The 16,230-nt window shown below is 37.7% G+C and overlaps 1 protein-coding gene across 1 annotated transcript; it reads right to left on the reverse strand.

Moving 5' to 3' along the window:
• Positions 1-87: 87 nt before the first annotated feature.
• On the reverse strand, positions 88-15,140 carry LOC115929755 (deleted in malignant brain tumors 1 protein-like). The gene is made up of 9 exons (XM_030999707.1): positions 14,734-15,140; positions 11,947-12,270; positions 10,219-10,560; positions 9,241-9,585; positions 7,606-7,932; positions 7,121-7,444; positions 5,694-5,824; positions 2,096-2,342; positions 88-1,285 (listed from the first exon to the last, which is right to left on the reverse strand). The coding sequence occupies exons 1-9, from the start codon at positions 14,813-14,815 to the stop codon at positions 726-728; spliced, it is 2,682 nt and encodes an 893-aa protein (XP_030855567.1). The 5' UTR covers positions 14,816-15,140; the 3' UTR covers positions 88-725.
• Between the last annotated feature and the right edge of the window lie 1,090 nt (positions 15,141-16,230).

A 16,230-nucleotide genomic window follows, 5' to 3' on the forward strand; every position in this document is an offset into this window, starting at 1 on the left:
GTAGTTACGAACTATCATTTGAGGTGTTCACACTTGTACAATCATTGCTTTTTAGTGGACCCCTCTGTTTCCAATATGCATTTCTACATTTGTTGTAAATGTTTATAATTGATTTGTGATGTTGTTTTTTAAAATTAAAATTGAAATTGAATTAACTGCAATGATTGTTTTAAAAGAACATTGCAACGCAAATCTGACCAGTTACACCAAGGCACTACTTTGTAGTAGCTGCATTAGCTGCGGTTGTATCGGTGATTAATCAGACCAGGGACACTTTCACCATGGCTTGTCTCTGTTCATACAAGAATGGACCTTCGGTATTAAGCCCATGTTCATATCCTACCTGCAAGTTTCCGCACCAATGTGGCTGCATCTATAACTAGACTAACTAAACGTACAAATGTGACCCAAAGAACAATGTAATTATAAGACACATTGGTATCACTACATCAATGATTATTAGGGAAACCTTCCATCCAGCAAGACCGGGTTCACTCACGTGTCCTAAAACAGCCAATAAAGAAGCTTCACTGTAATTCACTCCTACTTTCTTCAACATGGCACTTTTTTCCTTTTTCTTTGTATAATTTGTTGTTAGCTCATTGTATGGTAATAATGCAGTGAAAATAAATTGCAGGAGCAGAGGATGGACGTCATCTAAATGTCAGCTTAGCTACTTATTTCAGAGAAAGGGACGATAAACACTTTTTACAGCGCCAGGTATGTTACACATGAGCATCATTTGACGCTAAGGTAACGTCATCAACATTATGAGTGTTCTTTGGGGTGATGGCTTCTGAATGATTGTCAACATCACCAGTGTTATTGTCCTCTGTTAGATTAGTAGGCCTTGCATCTGAGTGATCACCAACGTTCGAGACATTGGTGGGTGTTAGCGATGAATGAATGCTACTATTAGCATCACTGGTAGTCACGTCTTCTGGACGGGTAACGTTGTCATCAGTCGGTTGATCGGTTTGATTTGTTGGTTGGATTACTGAATCATAGCTTGGTGGTAATTCCATAGGAGATGGTGAAGAAGGGACATAAGGAGGTGGTAGTGACGTCACAATTACCGACACAGATCCATTGTTTGTAGATGTGTAGTTTACGTTGTTAGGTGTATTTGTTGATTTAGATCGATGCCGATGATAACAACAGCCAATCACACAGACCAAAGGTAAGATGAAAGCAACAGCTATCAAAAAGACTTCCCACCGATTCAGTCCAGCCCTTGCAGATACCTGTGTCGGAATCCCCCCATTCGAATTCGAAAATGTAGGTACTGCAAAGAGAGCGAACAAATTCGGACATACAAAAAATGATGAAATAATGAGCGCCATTACAATTATTTTTTTTCCTCGCCGACGAAGTCGGAGGGGGAAATAACGCTACCGTCCTTCCGTTTGACCTTATTCCGTCGTAACAAATTCGGTTTTCGTTCCATAACTTTAGTAATGTTAGAAGAATTTTAATGAAATTTATATGAAGGCACATGGTATCAAAATAAAGCCTAAGTGTGATTTCGGAGTAGGTTGGTCAAAGGTCAAAATTAAGGTATGTCAAAAGATAAAATTAAATCTGGAAGCAATAAAGAAGGTTGAAATGAATTTGATTAAAATATAGGCCTAGTATCCTGGTATAAATACAAATTATACAAGTACTGAATATTTTAGATTGTTCAGTTCAGATCGATTTATTATATTCAATACTTTCATTAAAAATAGACAAAGGTAGACAATATATAAAAGTTTCAAAATGCTATCAATATATTACACGAAAATAACAAATGCGGAGAAGAAAAGAGGAGAAAGTTACACATGTAAATTAAGGAATGTATTTGGAGACAAGACAGGAAGTTGATTTAGTGTATTTTCCATTTTATTTGGATTATCTATGTTTGCCAGAAATATTTTATTGTTTTATTTGACTTTGTATGTTTTTATAAAAGTGGTGAATAGATTCAATTCAATTACATAATTTGATATAGAGCTAAAATAGAAAGATAGAGAGAGACTCGGGGCGATGGGTGAGAATGAAATAAAAAGAGTACAATCATTTCAACTGTGAGGGATGACGTGACGTCCATTGTTACCTGTAACAATGGGTATGCTGTCAATACACTGAACTCCAATGAGACGATTGTTGTAACATACATCAATTTTACCCCATGATGTAAATCGGCATTCAAAGAGATGTTGTTTATTCCGCATGCTAATAAACAAATTATCACACGATTCCAAACGAAACCAAACCCAGCTTGGATCAGGGATGGAGTACGATCCTAGAATGAGACTTCTTGCATATGTGACATCATTATATCCAAGTTCTCTGCAGATTAACTGTGGATTAGTATGGAAGAAAAAGCCAACATCAATTCATTGAATGGCAATAAAATTGTAATCGAATTTTAATCAAAGATGATAATCGAGTTCAGAAAGATCCAATATTGTGTAGAAACTAGAATGCACCCACCCCTGTATATCGTGACTGGAATGATTCAGATAAAGGGTTTTCTTTAGTACATTGAAAAAGGCCGCATTAATCAGGAACGTAAAATAGACTGATTAAAATTAATGATACATGTACTGGAATAAGATGGAACAAGAACGCAATTTCTGGAGTTAAATTAGATAGTTCTTATATATCTATCCAAATATTTTACCACGATACCGAAATAGCCATGACATCGCAATATGTATGAATAAGAATCACATTGAAAATACATGTTCTGACCCGAATTGTTGTATAATAGATTCGCTTCTTTTTCTCTGCATAATGACGCAAGTGAAATATATGACAATTCTTAAAATCAGTCAGTGTTTTTTTCCTCATCCTAACCGTGAGATAAGAGGAAAACGTTATTAGACAGTCGAAGCTAACTATTTAGGGCGACTTCCTTTATTCTTGTGTGTAAACCCCCTCCCCCCGGTGAATTCAGCAGATTATCGATGATAGATATGATTTAACATTGTACAATGAAATATTTGTTTATTTTTGCTTTTTGTAATTTTCAATGAAAGTCTTGAATCCGCCTTCATTATTGATATTTTATTCTTAGTTTGCCTTAAACGATTATTTGGTACATTCACATAGAACTTAGCTTTTGATTTGTATTCGATTTCAATCTTTAATCATATTGTTGTCGAAGCCAACATGACCAATGTGGAAAACAGTTTTGTAACTGGCAATGCTACCCTGTAATAAAAGCAACTACAATTAAATAAATGAATGAAAAACTGACGAACTTTGAAACGAAGCAATCAGAAATATTTTGAAATTTAGCCATGGTATTTTACCACAGTACCAGGGGCAACCGAGTGACTTCCAAAGTGGGGGGGGGGCACCAAGAAAAAAGGGCACGTTCTCGAAAAAGGGCACCTACAAAGGAAAATCTCAAAGCGAAAATATACAATTTTTTTAGACATTGGTATATACCCCTACATTATTATCAGGGATGATTTCAACATTTGTTTAACTTTGTACACCATACAAGATATTGCTTAAGCATCATGCTTTGCAGTTTGGTTTGATTGTCTAAAAAACTGTTTGCGAGCGAGCGAGGAAAAACTTAAGATGTGTGAGGTCGCAGTGCGAAAAATTACATCTTATAAAAAAGTAAAAAACCCAATCCTAATGGGGTTATAAGCACATTTTTATACCGGAAGACTAAACAGACCTTTGATAAGTAACATAAGTACATCATCTATAGATGGGGGAAATTGCTCTTAGTCGCTTGAAATTAGCTAGTGCGCGTTTAATGATGAGAGGAAAACGGGACACTTATCAGGAAAGAAAAGAAACGTGTTCCAAAGTACAAAGAGTAATTATCAGAGGTAAAAATGGGGCACTTTTTACACCTTCAAAGAGAAGCACTCACCAGGGATGAAAAAAGTCAGTCATGAGAATAGGAAATGACGAATGTCGACGGAAAAGAGGCCCTCATCAGATTTTGATAGGGTCATTTATAAGATATTATTATACATTGTTAAAAGAGAAATTATCAGAGGTGAAAAGAGGCACTTATCGCACCTGAAAAGGGGCAATGACCAGATATGACAAGGGACACTTATGTGAATGAAAAAGGGACACTTGTAATAAAGGAAAAATGGACATTAGTTAAAAGAAAATGGGCACCGATCAGATTTTAAAGGGGCATTTATCGGAGGTGAGATGGGCACCTATCTGAAGTGAAAAGGAGTAACTTCTCGTACCTGGAAAGGGTCATTTACCAGAGAAGGGGCACTTATGAGAAGGGGAAGGCGCTCTTTTTTAAATGGGGCACTTATCATTAGGAAAAGGGGCACTTATTAGAAAGGAAAAGGACACATGTGAAAATATATCCGATCCGAGCTGATCCGAGTTAAAATGGAGTAGATATTAAAAGGGGAAGGGGCACTTCTTACATTGGAAAAGGGGCACTTGTCAAAGTAAAAGAGGCACCTCTCAGATTTAAATAGGACCATTATCAGAGGTGAAGGGGGCACTTATCAAAAGAGAAATGAGGCACTTCTCGTACCTAACAAGAGGCACTTAATAGAGATTCCTTATGAGAAAGGAAAATGGACACTTTTTGCAAAGGAAAATAGGAACTTGTCGAAGGAAAATGGGAAGGGGCACTTTTACAAATTAATAGGGACACTTATAAAAGTAAAAGAGGCACATTTTTAGAGTGGTTGAAAAAGTGGGGGCACTGTGCCCCCCCCCCCCCTCCCCCCCCCCCCCGAAATTTTTATTCCCAAACAGGTTTGGAATTTCTTATATTTCCGTTCTTCTCAATGGCTGATATGTTCTTCTTCTTTCTTCTTCTTCTTCTTCCAGTATAGTACAGTCCGCCGTTGGCGTATTATCGTACCTTGTGTTTGTCAAGTGCCGAGTGTTCTACGTCATTAGCAGCATGGAAAGAGGTCACAAACAATTCTCGCTACCCTAAATAGGTACGAAAATCTCGAAATTCGCGAGACGAGGTAATTTTCACTCTCTCGGGTCGTCACTACAACTTCCGGTATAGAGTCCCATCCCAAGTCACGGCCTTCATCCACCCCCATTTTTCAGGGTTCTTACGCTTGGAATCATGAGCCCAGCACTGTGCAGCCTCACAAAAGAAAACCATCGTCACTGATGTCAAAAGACGCAAAAAACAACGAATGAAATGTTCAAATAAACGTTGAAATATTTGCGAAAAGAAAACAAGACCGAGCAGACGACATATTCGGTGCATACACGTTGTGTGGCGACGGCGTTTTACGTTTGCGCTATCGCGCGCCTGCACAGGAAGCTGTAATGTCGAAAAGCTATCCCATAATGCAATGCGCGTTTTCAGGATTTTCCCCGGATCTCGGCAGAATCGCTATTTGGGGTAGCGAGAATTAGACTTTGATTTGTTATTGCTTTGCCTCACTATTTATAAAGGCAAAAAAACTGAATAAACTGAGACTTGAACCCACAACTCTGAGATTGTATTACGCTGACCTTACCGATTGAGCCAACGATGGGTTGATGAAGGTGAATCTGCATGATTTCTATAACCCTATCACTCACCCTAACGGTTACGTCATTGCTAATGACCTAACATATCAGCCAATCAGATGACCGGAAATATTAGCATTGACAAACCTGTTTGGGAAAAAAAAATAGCCCCCGGGAGGGCCGCTTCTGCACGGTACTGTTCGGAACACAAAAGAACAACTCACCTCAGCATCCCTAAAGTAATTAACACATACTGATCCCCAGATACCGTCATGGAAAATCTCCACTCTGCCATACTCCATGTTAATCTGACCTTTCTCATTGATCAATCTGATAGGGTGATTCGCCACTGAGACTAGTGGAAATAAAATAATACAATAATAACAGTATATGTACCTAATGATTCGCCAATGAGACTAGTGGAAAATAACATTATAATAACAGTATATGTACCTTATGATTCATCACTGAGAATAGTGGAAAATAACACAATAATAACAGTATATATACCTACTGATTCTCACTCAGACTAGTGGAAAATAACACAATAATAACAGTTTATGTACCTACTGATTCTCACTCAGACTAGTGGAAAATAACACAATAATAACAGTATTTATAAGATGATGACGTAGATCCTAATCAAATGATTGGTTGAAAGCTAGCGTACACGTGGCCAGGCCTTTATTTTTGCCTAACGCGTATTAAATTTGGGTAATAACCGGTCATTGGCGATCATGTTTTGCGATCGAAACCTTTGAGATTTATCGTTTTACTTTTACTCGCGAAAATGGCTGCCGCGAAATTTAAAACGCATTAGTTATCTAAGTTAGATCGAGATCAGTCATATATAGATGTAGACCTAGAATTAGTAATGTACGGACTTTGAGATGAGGGCTATTTATCAAATAACAAGGATCCACGCCACAATTTTATAAAAACAAATAATACACAGCATTTTGTTCGCCTAGGGCGTGTTAGACTGTTCCAAAGGTACCTTGTGTTGGTAATTCTTACTAATGCCCTCACTGCAGTGCATTATTTGTATAATGTACCTAATGTTTCGCCACTCAGACTACTTGGAAAAGCAATATAATATGAATTGTCTCAGAGTAGTCTCTTCCTTGGTATTTATGGTTGATGACAAGAAATTTAGAAGTATAGATTGCTGATGCTTACATGTACTTTTTTCTGTGAAGATTATGTAGAGCTGACGTTTAAAATGGGTGTATTACTCTGTTAAATAATTATGAAATACATTCAGGCGCGTACGCGGGGGGGGGGGGGTTGGGGTTACCCCCCCCCCCTATTTTTTTTCTTTCTTTTTTAATAAACAAATATTTTTTAAAAAATAGTGGTAATATGTGACCTAAAAAAAAGCCTACCTCACCCCCTCCCCCCCTCAACGAAACGAAAGATCGATCGGCCATATTTTCAAATTTTGGACACATAAAAAAAGTGCTCGTACCCCCCCCCCCCCCCCCCGCTTATTCAGCGGCTGGCTCAGACGTTGCTGCGAACTGTTTGAGACCAACAAAAAAAATGTCCTCTTACCCCCCCCCCCCCCCCCCCCCTCCTCCGTTGCGAAATTCGGCGTGATGACCCATATGTGTTAAGCAATCATGTTTCCATACTAACAGGGATGACCTACCATGCGGAACACAGACGACTTCAAGTTCATCATCATGAGTGTTTGCTGAGGTATTACCGGTGAAAGTAATACTACAGTCAGTTATCTTGTACTGAAATGAGTAGCACTCTAAATCATCGATGACAATTCTGCCTGTTCCTCTCTCAAATAAGCTATACGTATTGTAGAGATGAAGTGCACCTTCATACCCTAGCTGTTGACATGCTGTATCTCGCTCATAATAAGTGAAGTAATTATCGGTGATGGAGCTCCATTCATTATCAAAATACACTTCCACTCTGCCTTGTTCAGTGTAGACGCTCCCCTCCAAGCGAAGATCGAACTCTGTAAAGAATCCAGTGAGAGGATATTATTACATGCCAGATTCCACAACCGTTTACTAAATAACTAGGATGACTTTTTGATGACCTGCAAACTGCTTCGAGCTACGAGATGAAGTCACAATCAATATTAAAATTATTGGATTTCAAAGTGTTATTTCTTACCTTTTGGAGGTCCACATTTGACTTGAGCTATGTGGTTTATTGGGTCGCATTCTTCGGCGAGGAACTGAGACAAGTGACAATCTCCCAGGTGTTGTTCAGTTCCGTTACAGCGACAGTCCAGGTTTAAAATGGTTCCAGATAATGGTCCAAGTGAAACTGCCTTTTCACTTCGTCCATACTGGTATCCTAGCTGTCGACAGGTCACATTTGCTTCTTTATCACTCCAATCAGGATCACATATTAAACCAGGTTCAGATCTAAATCGGAATTGAACCACACCTTCATAGCTGCTAGATCCACTCAGAAGTCTAACGACGTTTGCTGGATCTACACAATAATTAGACACATAAACCACGATAAAAACAACTACTACTTGAAGCATACATAAAGTGAGAATAGCGCATACCCTGATTAATGCTTTAATCAATATCAGCAGGGTGTTGTCACCATTAGACAATGGCAGGTCGAAGAAATCCGATGTGTCTTGCTTTAGGACTGTACCTTTACCAGGAAAATTGCAGAGATATATTTTATTTGTTATTATATTATATACCTCTCTTTGAAAATCTACCCATCTAATTTGTCGAAATTGCAGTCGTGATTTTAGCCATTCCCCTCAATACCCGCCTACCAGTCAATAGTCCTTTGAAAAGTGCCCTCATACCCGTCTACCGATCAATAGTCTTTTTAAAGATGCCAGTTGCCCCGGGTATTAACAGGCTGCATTAATCAATTGTGCTCAGATCCCCATTGGTTCACGTGTTAAAATTGTCTTTGTGCGAGCGCGGACCCCATACAGTGCTTTTTGCCTGCGATTCCCAAATGGTTGAAACTTTCAGTCATTTTTCCAGCAAAGATAAACAGTTTCTCAGATTTTCCGTGATGTTTTAACCAGTCTTTACTCAATAAAAGGATAAGGTAAGAATTTTTGGTAGGTGTCGTGGTCTAGTGGATACGTCACCGGACTTTGGGTCGCATGGTTCCCGGTTCGAGTACCGTCCTTTGGCAAGACATTAATCTACATTTTGACATACTCCACCAAAGTGAGGTAAATGGGTACCCGATAGGAAGAAATTCCTTGAATGCCTGAGCACCTTTTAATGGTAACTCGGTTAAAGCCGGGGTAATAATATGATTGCAGGGCTCTATATCAGGGAGAACAGTATGAATACTGATGCGGCTACCCTGGGTAAACAAGACATGATATTATTATTATTATTATTATTATTATTATTATTATTATTATTATTATTATTATTATTATTATTGTTATTATTCGGCATATAAAAGACTGCTTTAATATTCGACTGCTTTAATATTCGAGGTCTAGCTGTTCTATAGGCTCTCGAGAAATTGCACATCTTGCCATGACCCCTCGGCAGCTGGCTTCTCGAAGCAGTCGATATCTCTATAAATTTCCACATGGAATAGGAGGAATTAAATCAAAGTTTAAATAATCCAATCTCAATATTCACTTATCAAGAGTGAATGGGGTACAATACTCGGGTAAATTCTGACTTTTGTCGGTTCATATGTTTTCTTTCATACATGTTAGCTTATATCATCCTACAGAGTAATTAATATTTATCATAAATACTATTAATTCATTTACACATGTTGCTTCATGATACTTACCATTACAGATGACACCTGCAGCGCGTTGAACTTGATTATGATGTGGATGTGAGGTACAGCTTTGAACCTTAGCCCAACCTAAAGACTGACAATCTCCAACGCGAGACTCGTTACCAAAACAGTTCACCTCGTCCAGTAAGACTCGCCTATCCTCTCCGACTATAGTAGGTCCATGGTCTAATGATATGGCTTCCAATGCTCCCAATGGAAACCCAAGTTCTTTACACGCAACATGAGCAGCATTAATATTCCAACTGAGTGAAGAACAAATGCTTCCCCATGTCCCACCGTGATACACCTCAACTCGACCTTGATTAGAGTATTCTCCATCTTCCAATCGAATCACTGCAAAGCGAATGATATAATTGGTAGAAAGACTTCAAATAGAAGACAGAAGAGAGACAAGGTAATACATGAAACTTTGATTATACAACTAAAGAAACATGATGATAGCTACTCGTATTTTTTGTAGTTAAGTAAATAAAACGTGATTTTTTTTTCTCCAAACTGTTTGATGTAAGTCAAAAAGGGTCGATATAGATATTTCTTCGTTTTTCTAATATCAGTTTACATACGTAAAAGGAAATTAGAGCAATTAAGAAAAGCCAGCTCTGTACGCCTGCATTTTCAAGAAATTGCGTAGTTTGATATTTTAGAAATGTTTCCCAATAATTCACAGATGGATAAGTATTTCATTAATTTCATTTCATTTCATTTTGATTATGATATAGAAATCATTTTCGTTACGTAAATCTGATTGGCCCATAAAGATTCTTTACTTTTCGTAATTTCTGTTAAATATTACTAATGATATCCTACAAAAGCAAATGACGTTTATAGGCAATAAAATTCCAATCGAGTCCAAAATTGAATTTGTATTATAATTTCTAAAAATATATATAAGATTAGCATCATTCTGCTCTGTGTTACGTTCAGTGTGTCTGTATATTCAATACTATATTGTTAAGCTCAACTCACGTTTTGTATCGCATACTACTCCGGCATCCTCGCCATGTGTACAGTCATGGACACCCCATCCTTTTGTGACCCGGCAATCTCTTAAATGTCTCTCGTCTCCAACACAACTGAGGTCATCAAGAAGAATAGGACCAGAGCCAGGACCAAAGATCGGCTGTGTGTTGGGATAACCTACGTTGACTATGGCTTCTAAAGCATCTGGGTATCCTAGCTGTCTACATGCTACTCCTGCATCGGTCTTATCCCATCCATCATCACATATTGTACCCCAGTCTCCAGATTCTCCCAGAATCTCAACACGACCCTCTCCAGGTCCAGACCCATTAGCTATACGAAGGCTTCCTGCAGAAATATCAAATGATATTGCATATCGCTCACAGATGAATGGCAGTTTTGAAAAATACCATTTTATCTCTAAACTAAATCAATATGATGGATGAAGTGTGCTATGAAATATTCAGAGAGCCCAATTTCTGATTGAAGACCGCACGAGATCAATAACCTAGGTTTAAAAAATCAATTACATTATGTATTTTAATGAATTATTCAATTGTTTAAGAGTTAAGAAGAACTTCTTCATCCATGAAACTATGAAGCAGATCCAAAGAATAAAGCTTTATTTAGTACTGTCTTTCGACCTCTATAATCAAAGCTTTATAATATCCCAGCAATGCAGCACGATTACGAGTTCTTAAGCTAGGCCTCTACAGAGTGAGTCAGAAAAAATGTCCCACTTTTTAAAAGTTGAATTGTTTGAAGTATGAATATCTAATCATGGGTTTTGATATGTCTTGATAGAGTTATTCTCCCAGTACATCGAGGTACCATTTTCATTTGAACCTCTGCATGCATGACTGAACATCAGACAATCTTTACAAGACTGCCAGATCTCACAAGTTACTGGGTGAGGAATAAACAGTACATTGAACAAAGACAGTCAGACAGACAGACACACACACACACAGACACAAACTAATGCAAACACACGCACACACACACACACACACACAACACACATGGTGACAATTGTGTCATAATTTCCCCTTTTCTGATTAAGCATATATTTTTATCAAGATCGCTGAATGTTTAAGTGGCATAACCCTGACAATGTTTCCCTTTAGTACACATTCACTACCTACATCATGTCATCATCATCATCATTGCCATCATCTTAATCTATATCTATATCATCATCATCATCATGCAGCACAACATCTGCCAATACGCACCAAGGACAGCGGCCACTCAACTTTTCGTACGAGAAGAAGAATTTCCGACAAAAAGTAACAGTTTGGTGGGCCTTATCGGGAATGGAACGATCATGTATGGGCGTGTGCGTTGCCTGTGCGTGTGTTTTCTTGCGTGTGCGTGTGTGTTTGTGTCCTTTTTTTTTTTTTGGTGTTTTTATGTCTGTCTGGCTGTCTTTGTTCAAAACACTATTTTATTCCTCACAGCAACTTGGCGCAAGTGAGATCTGACAGACTTGTAAAGATTGTCTGATGTTAAGTCATGCATGTAGAGATTCAAATGAAAATGGTACCTAAATGTACTGGGAGGATAACTCTATCAAGACATATCATGAAACCCATGATTAAATATTCATACTTCAAACAGTACAACTTTTAAAATTGGGACATTTTTTCTGACTTATTCTGTATAAGAGAGAGGTTTCAATAAAAACGTGCTTTATATAGATGTATTTTAAATTTGAACCATGGTGTTTCATACCTTGTGCTGTACATGTAACACCTGCACCTTTCCCAGAATGTGGGCATTCAGAACCCACATCACTGTAGCTACATTGAAGAAGATGGTCCTCTAACCCTGTACAAGTCAACTCATCATAAGCAGATGCATTCCCAGCGTCACCAAAGTATCCCGATAGTAATGCTAGATCAGCTCCAGTATAATTCAGATATTTACAGATGACAGTCGCATCTTCGATTCCCCAAAGGCTGTCACAAATTGAAGCTAAAGGGAAGCCGGTTGATATCACTTCAACTCGACCTTCAGATTCATACGTACCATCCACAAGACGATAGGTTGTCGTGCCTGTAGAACAAACAAGCGACATAGGAATGAATTGATGATAGTCATTAATTACTGGTACTTGGTTAATGAGATGGTTCTTTTGTTCAGGGCTTGCACTTGCTCGCAACTCTCCCTTCAACATGTAAACTCTCTAACCAAGTGTCAATGTATTTATTCATTAAAATCATAATCGATAAAGCTGGTGCTATTTGGTTGATTTAATGTATTAAATGTTTGTGACTGTGATCACGTCTTAACCCTAAAAAGGCCGGGCTATTTGAGGTCTTAGTAGGGCCGGGGGGGGGCATTATGGCTCCCCTTAAGATCTCAGCTGCAAAGCGGCCGATCGCCACGAAAATTTGCACACATGGCAAGTGAAGTGTATAGAATAATATGATAATTTCAATTTTTTGAAAAATTCACTCATTTGCATATTTATGGTAATTTATGCAAATAAAGTCATACAAATCACATTTGTACCTATAAATCATATATTATTCATATTTAAGCATTCTTTTTCACTACATATATTCATTAGACCATTCTGAATAATAATACGACAACAAATTTCGGAAAAGCCAGCTTATTCCTTATGTTATCCTTTGTTTTGATATTTTCTTATGTATTTCATTGTTTTTTTAACTTATGTATTTCATTGTTTTTGTTGTTTTATTTCATTTCTTACTACAATTTAACTATTTTGACTCCCAAAACAACCACCTAAACTTTAAACAAGACCCAATAACCCATGTTTGATCTGTTTTTAGGAAAAATTACTTTTCCATATGTTTTGTACACAAATCACGAAAATGAGCGATTTTCGGGCTGACATGCAAAGACGAAAGGTCGCGTGACCTTGTAACCGTAGGTCCGATTTTCAAAAAAATTCTTTTAAAAGTTGCGCAAGACTCGAAAAAAAAAAGTCAGCGAGCGGCGGGGCGCCATCCATATGCGTTCTCGAGCAATCAGAAAAATCGTGGAGGGGGGCATAATGCCCCCCTCCCGGCCTTATTAGAGTTAATGAAGATCATGAAACTTATTTTCTCTGTCTCACAGTAGTGAATAAAGGGAAAAAAAGCTATAAAAGGGCAATGGCTAGCAAATAAGATAAGCGACCTGTTTCCTTGCAACTTACTGCTTTCCACGATTGAAATAGCTTTCATTTTCGTTTTGAAAATTGAAAACTTTTATCAAACATTCGTTCTTGCAAACAAGGCTTCCCTTATTAGAAGAACTTAAAGGCCCACTGCACTACTTGTAGCTACTTGCGCCCTCTATATAACAAACAATGACTAATCGGTGACCATTGGTCCCCCATGATCCTCCTTTTCTTATGTTAACTGAGGGCTGAGTTGATGAGATAACCACCTGTCCAGTGACCTTGCAGGGCAGTCTAATCCCTCCTATAAACTACGGCAGATAAGCTTTAAATGGGAAGGTTTTGTATTATGTTCTCTTTGACTTTAACAAGACTATTATGTGTTGGAGAGAACAGTGGTGAGTTGTTATTTGTTTGCATTAATTAATTAATAAAAGCCCCTCAAAAGACAGTGTTGGCATCCCCAAATTTGCCAACAAATTTAATGGCAAAATTTCAATTAAATTGTATCATAATTTGAAAGAGGATGTCATTTAGAAACACTTGTACAAAGATTTTACCCCAAAATATGTTTGAAGACAAATATTGATAAAAGAATACGTAATTTGGGTTTTCTGTTGTACGCAGATTTTTTTTTTTTTTTTTTTTTTTTGTATTCTTTTATCAATATTCGACTTCAAACACATTTGTTTTGAAAATCCTTTCAGAAATGTGTTTTATATGACTGCCTGATACAATTTACGTGAAATTATTGGTGCTCCCAACACTTTAGAGGAGGTTTAAGGGTTTAAAATCTACTTGATAATGTATACGAGAGGGAAATGAAGCATGATATTGAAAGGTGAGCCCTTTAAATGGCGTTGCCGTAGAAAATAATTATGTACAAGGTTGTCATTAAGTAGGCCCATTGCTGCAGTGCAATGATGTATATTTTCTGTACGAGTTTATTAAAAGGGGCTATAGTTTGCCCGGCTGTGTCCAATCCCCCCCCCCCTTCATTTCAGCTCACAATCTATACTATCATTGTATTTTGACAAATATTGCTCAAAGAACTTGTCCGACCTAGCAACAAATCGTCTCTGCCACCTTGGGGTGTGTGTTTAATACATGGTATTTGTTGCCATAATAATGCCAGAATGTTGGTATTGCAAAATCATATTTCAATGAATCATACTCTCCTTCTCAACAGCACCCTCCCCCCCCCCCCCGAATCTCTCTCTCTCTCTCTCTCTCTCTCTCTCTCTCTCTTTCTCTCTCTCTCTCTCTCTCTCTCTCTCTCTTTCAGTCTCACTTTCTCTCTTAATATATTTATCTGTCTATACAGACACACTGAACGTAACACAGAGCAGAATGATGCCTACATAAATTATGCGTGTTAATCTCACCTTGTACAGGTGTCCCTCTGTGAATGAAAGCCATACCGTAGAATATTAAGATATACATGTATACCATAGTCATCCCGCCCATCGTTTAGCTGACAGATGTATTGATGTACTGTTCTATGGTGCCGGTACTCTAGTCGGTACTCTAATGGAATAGTAGTAATTTCTCAGCTTCACCTAATGCATGCTACTCCAAACGGATCATACAGAATAATTTATCTCGCGCACGAATAGTAAAAAGGCCTTCTATTATGTCGGTACTTGTTGAATTAGCGTTTAATACCTTTGCAACCGTACCATCGCGTACCATAAAATATTCAATTCTGCATATCGGAAAAGCACACAAATGTGAAATATTATTGCGTTTTTGTCAAATCATTGTTGGTTGTGATACGGTAGGTCGCACAGTTTCAAAAGCAAACGAGACGATAAACAAACACGAAGGGGCCATTGAGAGAGGATAGAGAGAAAGAGATAGAGAGAGACAGAGAGAGAGACAGAGAGACAGAGAGAGAGAGAGAGAGAAAGAGAGAGGAACTGTATAGGCGGCAGAGGGAACGTCACACATTTTGGTGGAATAGAAAAGAAACAGAGAATCGAGATTTCATTCAGAAAGAGAGACAGAATTAGAGTGAGTCATATAGACTGACATACTGGAGAAAGACAAATATATTATACAAATACACGTATACGTAAACAGTAGTAACGTATGAGAACAAGTGGAGCATGTGTGTGCGTGTGTGTGTGTGTGTGTGTGTGGGGGTGATTGTTATTATTATTGTCATCATCATCATTATTTTTACTAGTACTAATGTTGTATTATTTTGTATTATATCTTTGTGTTTTGAAAAGGGAGATATAAAGGCCTCAATGTAACTGCTTTTAGATACATTCATACATGTATTTTATATCACACTTCTACTACAGGTTTAACTGTTTCATGGAAATAACGATTTCGATGTGATGATTAAAGGGACTTGGTAACTTTGTTCAGATGAGAGAAAATGGTGCTAAGGTAGTGACTTTAATGTTAGATGTACAATTAAAGATAATCTGAAAGTTTGAGTGAAAACAGACCATTAATAATGATAAAAATTGGGAAAAACTGATCTGATCGATTCCTTAATTCTCCCAACTATATTATTGCAATTTAATTACATATTAGGTGAATGTAAATCGTCACAAAGGAGGGAGTTGGCTCTATATACCATTCAAGACATTTAAGTGTTGACAGATTTTTTTAAAATCTGTCTTATATCTTATTTTCATGGAAAAACGATTGGGAAAATTCAATGTAAGAGGGTGTCGCACAGTGACACCCTCAAAGAAAACCATAAATTTTCTTGTGGTTTGAGAATTTTTTCAGGATTTTGTGCATGTTACAGGGTTAGTACAGTAGAAGGAATAAAGTACATTTATACACAAATTATGCAACTTTTTCATCAACCTTCAACAATGTTAATGAGTCACATTAATGCCTCACAAGATCCCACACTATAT

Source organism: Strongylocentrotus purpuratus, unplaced genomic scaffold (genome assembly GCF_000002235.5).
Source record: "Strongylocentrotus purpuratus isolate Spur 01 unplaced genomic scaffold, Spur_5.0 spur5_scaffold_5, whole genome shotgun sequence".
NCBI lineage: Eukaryota > Metazoa > Echinodermata > Echinoidea > Camarodonta > Strongylocentrotidae > Strongylocentrotus > Strongylocentrotus purpuratus.

What these genes read in the sequence shown, in the direction of transcription:
- LOC115929755 (XM_030999707.1), bottom strand. Translation starts at nt 14,815, where the DNA reads ATGGGCGGGATGACTATGGTATACATGTATATCTTAATATTCTACGGT. An exon ending in TGCAGGTGTCATCTGTAATG is followed by an intron (nt 7,933 to 9,240) that starts GTAAGTATCATG and finishes ATTATTGTGTAG; the next exon opens with ATCCAGCAAACGTCGTTAGA. An exon ending in CAGCATACCCATTGTTACAG is followed by an intron (nt 1,286 to 2,095) that starts GTAACAATGGAC and finishes CTCTCTTTGCAG; the next exon opens with TACCTACATTTTCGAATTCG.